Consider the following 17,349-nt stretch of genomic DNA (forward strand, 5'->3'; position numbering starts at 1 on the left):
GGTATTTTAAAGTGACTAAAAAAGAACACTCTGGAAGCATAACAGGTCCATTTTTGAATAGGGAAGAAAAGCCATCATACAGTCACAACAAGGAATGTACAGGTTGGCTATGGATGGAAGAATTAATCAGGGGTACATGAAAGAAGTCTTAAGTTACTAATGCAAGGTTATAGAGAGCATGATCGCAGATTTAAGACAATCTCTCAAACACTTGTTGAAGTCTTGCTTCAATGCTAAATGCAAAATGAGGGTGTTACGAAAGTGAAAATAAACATGATAAAATCTGCATGCTTCTACCTTGCTAGAAAAATAAACTGTTCTTAATTGATCCTTACCAACTTGAGAAGGCTCTTTTAAGACTCAGAATTTGGCCGGATGGTAGTGCAACTAGTTGATTACACATGCTACTATGGGCAAGGACCTGGGTTCAAGCCCCTGCTCCCCACCTGGAGATTGAATGCTTCCTAGTTGGTAAAGCAGATATGCAGGCATTTTTCTTTCTCTATCTCCCCTTCCTCTCTCAGTTTCTCTCTGTCTTGTCAAATTAAAAAAAAAAAAGGCAGGCAAGAATGATATATTTGCAGTGCTGGCAGGAGACACCAACCTAAACATAACCCTGACAACAATTTTAAAAAAGGGGAGGGGGAGGTGGTTGCTCATCAGGTTAAGCGCACATGGCACTAAGTGCAAGAACCACCATAAAGATCACAGTTTGAGCCCCCGGCTCCCCCATACAAGCAGTCACGTAAAGTGGTAAAGTGGTGGAGCAGGTCTGCAGGTGTCTATCTCCCTCTCCCCCTGTCTGTCTCCCCCTCCTCTCTCGATTTCTCTCTGTCCTATCCAACAACAATAAAACTAATAACAACAAGAATTGCAACAAAATGGGAAAAAATGTCCTCCAGGAGCAGTGAATTGGTAGTGCAGGCACTGAGTCCCAGTGATAACCCTGGAAGGCAAAAAAAAAAAAAAAAAAAAGACACCATTCAAGATATTCTGAAGTCCTCAACATCACTATCAACGTGACCCTCAGCATATTACTGCCAATCTGTATATCCAGTTGGTCTTCTTCTGAACCTAACCACACCCAACTCTTTCCTTATCTGCTTTGGACTAATTTCTGTAATCTCTCTCTAACTGCTACCAGGTTTACTGTTGGGGCTCAGTGCAGGCTCTATGAGTCCACTGCTCCTGGTAACCTTATATTTATTTTTTCTTTTTATTTTGTTTTACAGGACAGAGAAATTGAGAAGCAAGGGATATATATATATATATATATATAGAGAGAGAGAGAGAGAGAGAGAGCGAGAGAGAGAGAGAGAGAGGGAGGGAGAGAGAGAGAGAGAGAGAGAAATGTAGACACATGCAGACCTGCTTCACTGTTCACAAAGTGTCTCCCCTACAGGTGGGGAGTTGGAGCTTGAACCCAGGTTCTTGCTCATGGCAATATGTATTTCAAAGGCGCACACCACCATCTGGCCCTTAATTTCTGTAATCTCTGTGGATTTCCATTTTATTTAGAGAATGGTTTCCAAGTACCTTTAAAGGTAAATGGAGAAAGAAACTAAAATTCCGTATGTTGAACAATAAAAATTAGATTTCTGGAGCTATTAGGTTATTTGACAGAGAAATCTATGACTCAGTGGTATGTGTGCTGAGGTGAGATTATATAGTTGTACTCAATTTATCTTCCTATAATAGAATCAGACTTAAATATTTAACTGTTAAATAATGTAAATTTTCAAAAGGCAGAAAGTCTTTGAAAATTACACTGGGTTTCCAGAAGAAACTAATAGTAAGCATCCACATTTTAAAGAAGACTAATATATTTATAATACATAAATGAAACTGACTTAAGCTTTGCAAGGGCATGGCAGTACTGAAAGAGTAAATTCTCATTTCTTTAATCCAATCTAGTATGCCAGACTGCTTAGACTGATGGAAGTTAGGCTTGGCCCTAGAGATAATTACGGAGAAATGGAGTTGCTTTTGAGGGGTCTAAATCCTTGTCTTTATTCCTGTAGTCATATATCTGGTATGCCTTCAGCTTATTTCCATTTTTCTCTCTATAAAATGTTATTGGCAAGAAAAAAAAGGATGCAAGTACCCTTACTTTATGAAAAGCTTTAATATATACTAGATTATTTTAGAGATTTTCTTCTGCAGTGCTATTCTTCTTTCATGATCTTCTATGTTTTTAATCTATTTAAGAGAGGATAATATACCAAGGAACAATTAATATCTAATTTTAGTAGATCTAAATCAGATATGAATGATTCTGGTGGAGGAAGCTTTGCTCTAGGTGCAAGAGCCTGTCTTACTTTGTAAGGACGATACTATGTTGGTAGCCAGTTTCTTTTGTCTACTAGTACACAGGTCAGCCTTCTTAATATAATTAGACTTTATACTAAAGGATTACACCACCTTCTACCTAGTGCCCACTAAGTCAGAAGAAAGTGCTGGCTCACCTATCTCTCTGACCTGAGAATTTAAGACAAAAGAAACTTTTAGTAAGAGAGATAGAGAAAAAAAACCATACTACTTAGAAAGCTAGATGGATCAATAATTGTTGACTCAGCCTTTCTTCCTAGACAGTCTACAAGTTTCTCTCTAGAGGTCATATAGTGAAGTAATGGAAAATTTTTGAACACTCTACAAGGAATATTGACTACTAGAGTCAAATATCATCAGGGATTTTCAGGAATTTAACAACTTGAAGAGTAAACCTAGTTAAATAATCAGCTGTTGAATAAAAAATTTAGCAAAATAAATCCATGTTAAGAATAATAAACAATGTACATTGGGCCTAGTAGTCAAAAGATACATAAAAATTTTCAGTCAAAAGTTCAGTAAGTGAGTTGGCAAGTTAGTCTACTGGATAGTATGCCTGCTTCGTCATACATATGGCTCCCATCACTTTGAAGGAAGCTTCTGTGTCGGAGTGGTTTTCCTTCTCTCACTGACACTTTTTCCCTCTATGTCTGAACAAGTTGGCCTTGAGAGTTGAAGCCTTAGTGATATATATATATATAGTGAAAAACAGAAAAAAAAATGGGGAGTTATACAAAAGATTTTCATGTCTGAGGCTCTGAGGTCTCAGGTTCAATCTCCTATACCACTCACTATAAACCCAGAGCTGAGTAGTGCTCTAGTTTTCCTCTGTATCTTTCCTTCTGTATCTCTCTCTGTGTGTTTGTGTGTCTCTCATTAAAATAAATACATACAATAAATTTTTAAATAGCCAAAAATAGAAAATTAAACAGTAATCATGATACATAATAAGTGGTGGTAATTACAAACTAAATGTGTCAAGCTTTTTGCTCTTATTATTTATAATTCTAAAGGTATTTTATTTCCCACTCCTTAATTACTACTCCATGTCTTTGAAATTTCCCTTAGAGATTAAACTCTTTCTACAGTTAATCTCGGCCTACTATCATTTTGTTTGGCTTGGTTTGTTTACCTGAAATAGCTACCTATTTCTGAAAGTAATGCTTTCAGAAGAAAATGTGGATCTCACAACGAACTTAGATGCTGTTCCTTTTCCCCAAATCCTTTAATTTAGATCTCCCTGAGGGGAAAACATTTTTTTAAAACTAATAATGCACACCAGGCTGAAGACAACAGTGCTAAAATTATTAAAGACTTTCCCTTATCTAGATTTACCGCAAATGTGCAAGCACGTTACATTAAAGTATGAGAAAAATGCAAAAAGCCTGTTCAAAAATTCCATTTAAGGAAATTGGGTTAGGCAGTGTTTACAAACACTAATGGAACATATAAAAATCAGACACTGCTTAAAACTATGAATCAGTCAAAAATAGAAAATCGAATTTTTTTTCACGTTAAGCAAAATGCCAAAGGGAATAACATCCTAGAGGATATAAATGTAAATTTCAAATCTTCTAATTTTTTCCAGGTGTATAGGTATGTGATTTTCCTATGGCCACTTTCCCTTTTTACACATGCTCTTGACAGAAAAAATCAAATGTGTATTTTTTTTTAAATCAGAAAATAGTTCATCCTATTAAAAATGAATAACAGTGAGTAGTGAGCCTGAACATAATGCTGGGTCAGTGTTTAGAAATCAGATATGATAATTTATTAATTGAGTGAGTTTTTTTTTTTTTTGGTTTTGTTTTTGCTTTTGTAATATCAAAGGACTAAACAATTTGAAATTTTATTAGAAGGAATGTTAGGAATTAAAACTGGTAAACCATTACTTGACCCAACTCAGTAAAATGGCATTTAAGTAAAAAAATTTAGAGGTTGATAAATGGCAAAAACACACATGTATGTTTTTATCAAGCCAATTTGGGGATGCTTTAGAATCAGATTTATTTACTTTTTGAAACATCTCATATTCAATAGGTTCCTTTTTAAAAATGATTTTTCTTACTATCAAAGTTTTGAAATCTACTTTTAAGAGGTAGGATGTTTTGCCATAGCCAAGTGCCATTAAATGGGCCCAAGATGAATATGTTATATCCTCAAAGTTTATTCACTGAGATAATAAGCTATTGCAGGAACCTAGGGTTTGAACAAAATACATAAATACTACACTGATGAAGTAATTTCCTTATTCCTAGCATACCTAACTGATATGTCTATCCCATAAGGGACGAAAAAAGATACTTGTTTGGTGAGATAACAATACAAAAAGGGGGGGGGGGAGAACCACAGCTCTACACCATGAAATCATTAAAATATTCAGCATTCCCACCACAGTTTAATTAACCTTAAAAAAGAAGAAGAAGAAATGAACTGTAAGTGTGGCAACTTAAATTCCATGGTGCTAATGTTTCAAATCACAAATACTATACTTGACTAATTCAAAACATATATAAAAATTCTAACAGGCATGTTCATGAGCCTTTTACTCATAACACTCTTGGGCTTGTTTTGCTCCATGATTTTATAAAGCAACAACAACAAAATAGTAACAAGTTCCTTCCTCCTCATTGCTGAAAGGATTTTAGGGTCAGTAGAGGATCTGCCTCCAACATCTTCCACTACACTGATACTTCTAAACAGAGACCATGCTGGTTCAGGAGGAGGATACAAATTATGCTTCTGGCAAGTAGAATGAGGAGAAAGGTTAAGTTAAAGTATTTCATAAGTATATCTCTCCCCTTCTCATTTTCTCTCATCTAGGACCTCTGGGTACCAGTCTGAGAATGACAGATCAGAAGGGCAGTCAGCAAAGGACCCATTGTCCAAAAAAAGGCTTCCTGATCCAGTGGAGAGAAAAGCCAAGATGTTTTAAATACCACCTAGGGGAGTGGCAACACAGGCATCATCAATCAAAGCCAGATTATAGATTAAAGGCAAAGATACTTTAACTATCCTTAGCCTGTGCAAATACAAAATGAAAAATGTTCTATGAAATTTGTCCTTTATATTACATAATATTTAGTTCATAATTTACATCATTTTACATTTACATAACTGTTCACAAATTTTCCCACATTAGACATCATATGGGAAAACTTAGAATTCCAGAGTCAATCACAGTTTTTCCATGTAGTATATAATTCTATCAATTAATAATCACAATGATTTGTAAAGTGGAGCTAGAAGACACATTCAGAAGCAAATAAAGCAGCTGCTGCCTGTTCTTACAAGTATATTGGACTTAATTAAAATGTACAAGCAAAATACATAATTATAACTGTAACATTTAAGGCCCTAAGAGTTTTCAAATAATTAAATCTAAAGTACTTGAGATAAAACACTTGGGAAAGCCACTTGGCACCATACTTAAGGAAAGGGACATTGCAGAATTTCCTTGGTAACATTCTTCATATGTGTAGAATCACTCTGCTTTTCTCTATTACTACTAATGTCCTTCCAGATAGGAAACCAGATGAACTAGCAATGGCCAGAAACGTTACCTGGTGTCTGTTTTCATGTCTCTCCAGCTAAAAATCAAAATGAGGATTTCTAAAATCACAAAGAAATTTTGGTTTCATAAGAGAACGATGAAACTGAGAAGTTTGAAAGTTACGTAAAATTCCAATTTTTGAAAAAGGAAAAGGCTTATGTATTTTGTAAACCTTAAAGGTCTTTAGACAAGTTATACTTTTTCAAAGAATAAAAAAATCTCTGATAATATATGAGATCTGAATTTTTTTTCTATTTTGAGTGATAATATGATTTTTGTTTTACATTTCGCTGCAAGACTATCTAGCACACTAGACAGTCAAATTTTTTTCAAAAAATTTTAGCCAAACATAATTTGGTATCAATTCTTACTGACATGAGATAACCCACACATATTACATTTATATTTAAATGAACACAGACTTGGATTCATCATCTTGAATTACCTTGAGTAGCTTTACAATTTCGTCATTCCTTTATTAAAAAAAAAATTATTGGGGTAGAAAGGCATGGGGTAACATTTCCTATATTTCTAAGGTTGTAAATTTATTTAAAGAAAATTACAATGCTTAAGATGTAAAATTTGAGTAACGCTAAATTATAAATTATCACAGAAATCATAGTTTTAGTGTTAAACTTTAATTGCAAACTTTATTACCTGCTGTGTGCAATGTGGCTATGAACTCATGTAGCTGGAGAGCCCTCAACTTTTGAACTTCCTGAGACTTTGAGGGCAGGGGTGGGGGGAGACAAACAAAAACCCACTCAAAACCAAAATCCTTGTCCATTGTCAAAAGCATTAATTAGATACAAGTGAATATATTATTTAATATTCCATGCTCTTAAAATGTATAGCAAATATAAAGTCACACAGCTGTGCTGTACTGCCATTTGAAACCAGCTCTGAAATAATCCTATTAATTGAACCATTGCTAAGGCATAAAAGTGGTCCACATATATTCCGGTTGATTTACTTACTGGTTAATAATTATAGCTGATAAAATAAATAGTTCATTAATAAAACAGTTTCACTTACTGAATTTGAAAAAAGAAATCTAAATACCCACTGTCCTCGGTCTCCTTTGGCTATCTATTAGTAATGAAATAAACTGACTCGCCCTGAAATGACTTACTGTTTGAATTTTGTGGAAATCCAGGCAAGGAGGATGGACCATTCATTCCAGGAAGAAGGACTGGAGGAAGGCCAGGAAGTCCTGGATAGGCTGCTGGCAGACTGATACCATGGAGAGAACTACTGTCCATCATGCTTGGCTGCTGTACCGTTAAGCCCAGCACATCAGAAGCTTTCTTTATACGGTCAAGTTCTTGCTGTGCCATCAGCTGCCGAACTGTGGTTGGAGCCAAGTAATCTTTCTCCCTATCAAGCTGACTTCCAACAGTCTCCCTCACTTTTGCAATATGCTGTTTGGAGAAAATATGATCTCTGATGGACAAGCGGGCAGAGTACTTCACCCCACAGAGACTGCACTCTGGCTTGGTGCCTTCTGTTCCACTTTGATTGATCATAAAAGGCTTCCCTATATTAATTTTAAATTTCTTTTCCTTTGCCCTTGCATTTTGGAACCACACCTGGACCACACGTTTGGGCAGACCAATCTCGTTCCCTAGCATTTCACATTCTTGCATGGTTGGAGTTCGGTAGTCACTAAAACAAGCTTTTAGAACCTTGAGCTGAAGATTGCTCATTTGGGTTCTGAAACGCTTGTGGCCTGGTCGATCATTATTTTTGGATTTAAAAGGATTGCTGGATCCAAATGGGTTTGGTGAACTTGGGTCAGCTATGCTGGATGTTTCACTGCGGTCAGCATTGTCATCAGGGTCATCTGTGATATAAAAGCTTTGGTCATGGTCACCATCTTTATCACTAAAATGTATTGAGGGACTTGTGAGAGAAAAGAGAAACTTTTCATCACAAGCCTCTGTGGTGGGTGGAGTTGCTGTTTTTGGTAAAGTGTCCAGAGTTTTAGACTCTTTAGGAGACAGAGCTGGCTTCACATCTCCAGAACTTCCTGTGGTGCTTTCCATTTCTGTGTTTCCCTCATCTCCAGTGGTAGCATCGCTGATTGCTGTATTAATTGATGAAGTCTCATCAAAATCAGTTTTATTCTGATCATACCCAACCTCAGTAGGAGGGGCATTTAAATTCTCTACATCCTCAGGACATTCTGCTTTGAAAGAAGAAGGGCTTAACAGATTCTTCGGTGATAATTCTGCTGTTTTGCTAATAGGTGTTGACACGGTAGAAGCCAATTCATTCTCACTTGATAGATCAATCTTAGTTAATGGCAATGATGGGTAGTCAAAATAAATATATTTCTGTGGGCTTTCTCCCCCATCTTCTGTTGATATTAAAGGGCTTGGTGGCAAACTATAACCTGCCTGCTTTCCTTCATTCCAGTGTCGAGAGCGAATGTGGCTTTCCAAGGCTGACTTTGCCTTAAACAGAGCTCGGCAGAAGGGACACCGTTTGTGAGACTGAGCTGGGCCCACTGCCCGGAACTGGCCTTTCCTTTCTCGAGCACGAGTATTCTGGAACCAGACTTGGACAACTCTCTTTTTCAGCCCCACTTCTCGTGCAATGTGGTCAAGCATTTTTCTGGTAGGATTGGAATCCAGCAAGTATTTTTCATAGAGTATTTCCAGTTGTTCCGGTGTGATTGTGGTTCTCAAGCGTTTATCTCGGTGTTGATCTTCACCACTGTTCGCTCCCTCTTTTTCACTGCAATTGTTATCTTCTTTATCATCCAGTTTCCTTTTAAGGGAAGCAGCAACTGTTGCAGGAGCTGTGGCATGGGAGGAACTGGTCTGAGGTGGCATTTGTGTGAGAGAACCGCTCAGCAGCTGTCCAGTCATCAGTGAGTTGTTGGGGTCAAATATCATGTAGGGCATATCCATGGGTCTTTCCAAGAATGGAGAGTGAAGGAATTGGTTTTGAGCAGCTAGGAAGTGCATGTGCTGGTGTTCCTGCCAGAGTTCCAGAGTTGGGAAGGCAATTGTACACTGATCACATTGGTATTGTAGTAATTGTGGAGGTAGACTGTTCTGGAGAGAAGTCATAGAAATTTGCAATGGACTAGATGGGACTGGAGTTTGAGAAGCCGAGGGAGGTCTTCCAATAAGTTGGGGTTGTTTTGGTGGCTGTGACTGTGACTGAGCTGCTGAGGCCTGTGGCGGATCCGAGGATGTCGATGCTAATGGCAGGGCCGGTTTAGTGCCTTGAGAAGGGGGAGGGGTATCAATTTGCTTTGGCTTTTCTATGGGAAATTCAGGTTTTGGAGAAGTTTTCTCCGGTTCTGGTTTGGGTGATGGAATAAAGGGAGTGCTAGTCCCAGAGCCAGAACTTGTTGCAGGAGCAGCAGCATTTTTGGCTGTATCTGCTTGACCAGATGCTGTGCAATGCTTATACACCACTTGGTCAGTTGCATCCATAGAGTCTTCCGTTTGACTTTCCTCTTGGGCATCATCATCTTCATCCTTATAGCACTGTTTTTTCTGATGTGTGATCAAGTCAAAGATTCTGGGAAAAACCACATTGCACTTTTTACACTGGTACTGCATGTTGCTTGTTCGAATATAGCGCTCATTAGTAAGTTCTCTTTTCTCATTATCTTTTGTTTCTGCTTGATTCTCGTAACTCTTCCGTGCTTTCTGACGAGCATTCTGAAACCACACAACAATAACTCGGGTAGGTAGATTGAGAACTGTGGAAAGCTGTTCTATTTCGTCATCTTTTGGGTAAGCATTTGTGTCAAAAAAGTCCTGTAGAACCCTAAGCTGGTAGTCAGTAAACCTTGTTCGAGAAGACCTTTTACTGAATGATGCATCAGATTTGTAATGTTCTAATGAGGAAGGCTGCGGATCAATTCTGATGTCTTCCAAAACAGTTATAGGAGGGTTACTGAAGTTGTATGGAGAATCCTTATTTCTCTGCCGTTCCTTGAAAAGTGTATTTCGAAACCAGTGTTTGATAACTTTTTGAGAGAGGCCAGATTTCTCTGCCATTTCTTGGATCTGTTCCTCACTTGGAGAATTATTGATGTCAAAGTAAGCCCTCAAGATTTTTAGCTGGTCGTCCGTTATTCTTGTCCTTGGGCGTTTAAACTGGGAATGCCTTAAGAAGTTGGGATCCAACCCGAGCTGTTGCTGGCAAAGTTGAGTGAGATCTGCAGAGAGTGCGTCCATCTGCGGCAGCTGCAGGGCAAGCTGGGGAGGAATTGCAGGGTGTTGCACAGGTTGCATCATGATGGAAGGGAAGAGTGGAAGGTCAAGAGAAACAGGTAGCTGGACCTGCGGGGGAGCAGATGGCGGAGGTGGGGGAGGCGGGGGAGGTGGGGGTGGGGGTGGGGGTGGGGGTGGAGGAGTAGGTGGTGGTGCCTGCAAAGGAGCAGCAATTGTGTTAGGCATTTTCACAGGACCCATGGAAGCAGGCTGTGGAGGACCTGGAGGCAGCGGGGGCGGTGGAGGTGGTGGAGGCGGCGTTTCTGGTGAAGATGGCGAAATTGGATAAAGTTTGTCATATGCCTCCCTGTACTGACGAGCAAACTTTTCAAGTGCTCCATATGGGAAAAACTGCCCGTGGACATGTTCTTGATGACTCTTTAAAATCAGAACATTGGAAAACAATTTACCACACGTTCCACATTCCAGTTTATCAGTGTTTTCACCTTCGCCACTTTTGCCCTTCTTCTGTGCCTTCTGCCTGTTTTCATTATATTGAATAACCAGTTCAAAACCAAAGTTTTCCAATAAAGCTTTGGCTGCATTGCCTCTGGCCCCGGAAGCTATTCGGGGTGGCAAGATGCATGGTTCCAAGGACTTTTGCTTCTTTATGTCTTTGCTTTCCTTCAGCCCTTCGCTTTCACTTATAAATTCTTGCTTTGGCTTTTCTTGCTTTTCAGCAATCTCTTCTGCCTCCTTGTACGATGGTATGTCTTTCATGACAGCACAGTCTGCACTGGCTATGTTAGCTTGCTCTTGTTTCAATAATTTGCTTGTCTGCTGCGGTGGCTGCTGTTGCTGCTGCGGCTGCTGCTTTTGAGACTGCAGCTGGGGTTGCGTGGTCTGGTACTGTTGTGCTTGTTGCTGTAGTATTTGGAGTTGAGTTTGGCCAACATGATGTTGGGTTTGAATCTGCTGCTTCAAGTCTTCAAGCAAGGATCCAGCCATCGCAGTCATGCCGGGCATACCAAAAGAGGCAGAGCCCGGCAGGCCCAAATCTGGCCCCAAGCTAAACTCGGTCCCTGGTATGTAGAACGGAAAGAGAAACTGAGGCTGCTGAAACTGCAGTAGTGCTTCTGGGGTCATAGGAAAATGAGGCAAAAAGGCTGGGTTTAAAAACTGAGGCTGAAAGAACGCAGCTTGTTGTTGCAACTCATGTTGTAGTTGCATCTGAATTTGTGCTGGTGACTGTGGTGGGTGATGTGTAGGCTGAGCAGAAATTAATTCTGGAGTTGGCTTTTTACTTAATTCTTTGGCATCTAAGTGGGTATCTTTGCTGCTTACTGCTGCTAAACTCATGGACTCTAACAGCCCTTGGCCAGGACTATTAACATTTGCTGCAATGCCATGTCCACTGGCCATGTGGCCACTTGGCTCTAGCTTTGCAGCCCTCGCCTTTGTCTGGTGCAGCACGGACCTCATGTGGATTTCCAATGTCGAACTTTGGCTGTATGCAACATTGCAGATGTTGCACTTATAGGGTTTGTTATCTGTGCTGCTACTGGTTTCTTGAGGAACAGGACTGGAGGCTTCTTGCAAAACCTTTTTCAGCTTATGCAGATGAGAAACTGAATTATAGTGAACCAAGAGAATGTTCTTTTGAGTGAATGACTCTTTACACACTGTACATTTATATGGGCGTGATGGGTCGAGAAATTTTTCCATCGTAAAATTTGGCCCTTTTCTAAAAGGTAAGGTCCGCTTTGGTTCAGAGCCCATGTCATCGGGAATAGAGCTACTATCACTTCCTACAGGACTTGCCTTCCCTTCATGGTCCACCTCATACTCTCTCTCTATTTCCTGCTCCAGGGTGTGGTCATCCTGGGTCATAGTTTCACTCTCTGCCCAAAGTTCACCATTCACAGGCAAAGAGGCATACAGCTGTTGAAGTTCTGCTTCACTCAGTTCAGGGTGGCCTGCTTCCAAATGCTTTTTTAGAGCCTGGAATGTACGGAAACTACGCTGGCAGAGATTACACATTGTGGCAGCCCGGATTGCATGATACTGGGAATGTATCTGAAGCTTCTGCATAGTCTTAAAAGCCAGGCTGCAGTGGTTACAGCGGTACTTATAAACGTGGCGATCTGAAACAGAAAGTGGCTGCCGTTTGTGTTGTTCACTTAGTTGATCTTGCAGTGTGTCAGGGATTTTCATATCTTTACTGCTATTTTTATTCCATTCTGCTATTTCCATGGATTCTTTAGTTTGTTTCTGCTCTTCATTCTTTATTTCCACACTAGCCTTTGAATCATCTAGACCTGGTGTATTTTTGTCATCCATTGGACTTTCACCTATATGGAAGAAAGCATAAGGATGTCACTTACAGGAAGAAAAATCTACTGCTTAAATGCCAGTAGTATATAAGCCAGTTGTGTAAAGGTTTTCACTTAATTAAATTCTTTGAAGAAATAGAAGCTGAACAACTAATATTTGGCAAGTTCTGTACTGAGCGCAGGAGATAAAAGAATATACTCCTGACTTCAAATATTTTTAGGACAAGGGAGGAAGTAGTATGCTGCTATCTATGTGACACCAAAGGCCATACATAACTTCAGTGTTTATGGATACAACTATCCTTGATCATCAGTACTTGGGTCTCTAAAGGACAGTTAGAGATAAGTAGATACTAAACATGGCTTGAAAAATATTCCCTTCTGTGTCCTTTTTTTTTTTTTCTACTTTCTCCTCCTCCTTCTTCAAAGTAAAAACCTTTGAATCTCATTATTTAAATACAAACTACTGAGTGTTTCCTACAGATGTTGGTGAGAGGCTAGCATACCTGAATATTTCCCAGACCCTTCAGCTGTGATGGCTGAAGGTGTGTCTCGCTCTGATTTCTCAGAGGTGGCTGCTGGTAGTAGTAAAGTGTTTGGCATCATCACATCAGGAACAGGCACCTGAAAAATTCAAAGGGGTACATGTTTAATATACTCCAGAAATCACATCTGCCACCTAGCACTACCATATCTCACTTACAGTTTTCCAAACAAAACAAGGGACATTTTGTGGATCTTACAGGTTTAATGTGTGAAAACTTAGGTCTATTTTTCTTCATAAAAATAATGAAGGAAGTTGGAAGGTTAGGTTAGGTGCTCACATAAGTCATTTGATTAATGTTAATGGTGTCAAAAGAGGACTACAAAATAGATGTTCCTAAATATGCCTTGTTTCATATTTGTTGTATTTTTGCCTAGACAAGAGAGACAACAAATAAGCCCTAAGCTGTGATGATCAGTGTAATAGAAGAGAGTTGAAATAGTGAAAAAAGAAATGCATTTCTATTTCCTTTTTGTTTCCTTTCCTTTCCTTGCCTTTCCTTTCCTTTCCTTTCCTTTTCTTTCTTTCTTTTTTTTTTTTTTTTTTTGCCACAGGGTTATCCCTGGGACTTGGTGCAGCACTACAAATCTATTGCTTCTGGTGGACATTTTTTTTTTCTTTTTTCATTCTTTATACTTACTAGGACAGAGAGAAACAGAGAGGGGAGGGGAGAGTGGGAGATAGACACCTGCATATTTGCTTCATTGCTTGTGAAGCTTCTCTCCTGCAAATGGGTAGTGGTGGCTCAAAGCCCAGTCCTTGCACATGGCAATATGTGTGCTTAGCAAGAGTGTGCCACAGCCCAGCCCCCCCCCCCCAAATGCATTTCTATCAGCCAATAGTTAGTTAATAGACTTTGCAGTCATCATGTGAAATACGTATCAATATCCTTACTGTCATAAGCAGCTTCTCCACACAGTCCGGAGACACACTGTGTAAATGTGTCAGATGCAGCTGGAGGTGCATCTTGTTGCTGAGGACGTCCTGGCAGAGGGGGCAGCAGATGACTGGCTGCACTGAGTGCTGGGACAGGACGTGCATCTGGATACGACTTTGGTCCCTACTATTGTAGTTACAATAAGGACACTGGTAGAACTGGAAAATATTAAATAAACACGATCACTAATAATTCATATATTTTGATGACTTCTGAGCATTTAGCTAAAATACTGAGAGTGGTATGTTACCAACTGCAATGTCTGCAGTTCATTTCAACATCATGGAACCCACTGGGGGCTCTAGAGTTATCAGAAGCAACTAGAAAAAAGAAAAGTTTACACAGCAAAGGGAAAAAATACAATATTTACCTGTTCATGACAGAATTTATTGTCCTCTGTGGGTTTTGGTCTTTTTGTGGCAACATCCTCTTCTTTTGCCAGCAGGAGTGCCTGGGTTCCCCCTGCCACACTGACTTTTAACTCCTTTTCTGGAGTAATTATTCCTGATTACAAACAAACAAACAAACAAAACCCATGAATTTGAAAAAGACAAAATGTCAAAAGTACAAAGAGTCAAGTCTTAGAGAAATTACTCTATTTCTCAATTCAGACTTTAAAAAACAGACAAGTATGTTTAAATGATGTTAATCATAAAAGGCAAAACGCACACTTATTTTTGTCCACTGACTGAGGGAACTTTACAAACATATTTAGAAGTATACTGCTGTCTATGTTTAGATAACTTTAGGTAACCTTGAAAGAGTCATCAATAGCACATGTTTTCTGGTGTCTGAGAATGCCTTTATCACAGGAAAAGAAATTTCCTACTCACAAGTACTTAGAAAATAGTGATTTTTATCAGTATTTATTTAATTACCTCTCTCTTTTCAAATATTCTTTGACACTAAAAAGGATTCAAATTTCTGAGAAGAGCTGACTAGTGAGAATTTAGGAATTTAGTATGGATTTATACCTCTATTATTTTACAATCTTGTTATTATTAAATCACTAGTAAGAATAAAAAAGAATTTAGGAATTTAAAATGATATTTTATATGCTACAAAATTAATAATACATACATATCTGCTACTAGTTTGGTGATTTATTCTTAGCTCCAGATAGTTCAGCAGTTGACTGTACATGTAATGTTACAGTCCAAATCTCATGAAAACAATTGTTTTATGAAGTTAATCCCAATATTCGGTGTTAAAAAATGGTTTAAATTTTTGCTTAGGTGAGCAATGTAATGTGCAGGAGCCTCACACATACACATCAAAGAAAAGAGTGTGATTCTAATTTCCCAATCTAACAGAAAATTCTTTCCAGCATCAATTTTCCCGATAATCTCCTCTGTAAGGCTGGATATTACAGCAACATTGGGTAGGCATGTCACATACATCTCACGACAAACACAAAACCTCATTTACTAGCCGTTCCAATCTCATCATAGCACAGCATCATCTGACCTTTTTTTCTGCTGTTTATTATGAGTATTTCTAATTTTAACTTTCAATTTTCACCATCTTCCAGTCAATTTGCAACTAAATTATTTCCAGGGTGAGGACACTATCACTGGACAACTGGGTGCAAATACATCTTGAAATGCAATGAAGCTAAACCATTGATTGCTATCAGACCTTGCGTAAATATAGAGTCTAGGCGTAATCTGATTGTATGCTGTGCATGAAGATTTATCTTGATTTTTTTCAATCCACATAGGCTTCATATAAATGAACAAATTGTACCTTGTTGCAAAGTAACCCTATTTTAATTTTAAAATAAGGTCAAAGATATGGAAATGAATCCTCCAAATGCATCTTCTTTGCATTCTGGAGTTGTGTGATTTTTTAATATTCTCAGAAATTTCAAATCTAGAAAAAGTAGAAGGTAACACTGGAGAGATATAAATTAAAATTGAATTTAAATAATTTTATTTTTGGAGCTCTGTAGTGGATACTGAATTAGTACTATGATTTCAACAAATTACACGGCTAGTGATATCTAGGTTTATATAAGCTAAATTGTCTTTATTATATTTTTTCATATGCATAAAGCATTTATATTTTTCTAGTTATTGATGAAATGATTTATCATATTTATATTTGAATAAACTTAAGTTTGAGATAGGTTGAAATTTTTACTACCTGTATTTAATACCCCACAATATTTCAAAAACAGAGATGCTAATTTTATAAATAATTCTGATATTAGAACTGTTTTTATCTTCTCAAAATTGAATATACATTTTAGTACTACTTCAAAAATACTAAAATATACATTTGAGTAAATAAGACATGTATTTTTTTGCAAGCAAAATTACTGAAGATGTCATATCAAATTTTATAAAATGTCATTTAAGTCAGCAAATTTCTATCACTGCTTTCTTCAGTGAGAGTGGAAATTTTTCTTTTAAAATTCTCCATTACTGAGCAAGAATATGTGCCTTTTAATAGAATGATACTGTGTCATATTCCCTTATTCTTTTTTATAAATGATAGAATCAGACATGACCAAATAATAAGTTGATCCAATTCCCTGTGCTGTCAAAGATTGCCATACACAGGTTAAACAAGAATGTCTGTGATTTCTGTTATCTGACTGAGAGCCCTATAGAACATTATTAAACATATATGTATTCTAACATTGATACTTTAAAGATAAATTGATTCTAAGATTTGAAATATTTTATAAATTCATATTGTACAGTGGTATACACAGTTGGTATAATCCATTCAAGTTCTTATTTTTATATTTATCAGTATTCACCAAACAATATAACTGCTTTTGAATTTGCTGATGCTTTATACTACAAAGAAAGTAAAAGTCAAAAAAATTTAATCATTTCATGGAAGGTTAATGGCTTACTGTACAGTTGTTGACACATAGGTACAATTTCTCATTTCCCTGTGACAGGTGTTTGCAAAACATTCTCACCCCAAACCTAGGTCCTCTTCCACCATTATGTAGCAGGATTCCAAAATCCTCCCCAGATCCCTCTCTTATTTTCTTAGAGTAAATTTTTAAGGCCACTATTTCTGAATCATTCCAGTAACTGTTGACTATAATATCTCACTGAAATATATGTAAATTTCAGTGTTTTGCTAATTAAACTAGTTAAACCATAAGTGTAAGTTGACTGTTTCCTAAAGTTCATTTTGTTTAAAATTATGTTGTAGCTAGGATTCTAGAGATACATGTGATTAAAAAGAAGCACCAAAGGCTTTTGAAATATAATAACACAAAAGCCAATTATTGAAGATAGGACAAGCCATCAAAATTATTTGCAAAGCTGGTGGAAGTTATATTTTATGCAGCTTATCTTTTCCATTCAACTGGGGGAGCATTCAGGTATAATAGCCTACTTGGCCACTATAAGGACTCAACCTTGAGAGCTTTTTTCCCCCAATTATTTTACCCCCAAAATAGCTTACATTAAATAAGGGACAATCAATTTTAGGAAATCTTTTGTTAAGTT

At 37.8% G+C, this 17,349-nt stretch overlaps 1 protein-coding gene across 3 annotated transcripts in view; it reads right to left on the reverse strand.

The window, feature by feature from the left end:
• The window catches only part of ZFHX4 (zinc finger homeobox 4), a 233,934-nt gene that overhangs the window by 5,492 nt on the left and 211,093 nt on the right, over positions 1 to 17,349 (reverse strand). For all 3 annotated transcript variants that reach the window (XM_060199908.1, XM_007525806.2, XM_060199900.1), the window contains exons 7-10: positions 14,244 to 14,377; positions 13,831 to 14,031; positions 12,899 to 13,016; positions 7,014 to 12,410 (exon numbers count right to left, since the gene is read on the reverse strand). In XM_060199908.1, the coding sequence (XP_060055891.1) occupies positions 7,014 to 12,410; positions 12,899 to 13,016; positions 13,831 to 14,031; positions 14,244 to 14,377 (5,850 nt within the window). The remainder of the gene's footprint in view (positions 1 to 7,013; positions 12,411 to 12,898; positions 13,017 to 13,830; positions 14,032 to 14,243; positions 14,378 to 17,349) is intronic.

The sequence above is a fragment of the Erinaceus europaeus genome, chromosome 1 (assembly GCF_950295315.1).
Source record: "Erinaceus europaeus chromosome 1, mEriEur2.1, whole genome shotgun sequence".
Lineage (NCBI taxonomy): Eukaryota > Metazoa > Chordata > Mammalia > Eulipotyphla > Erinaceidae > Erinaceus > Erinaceus europaeus.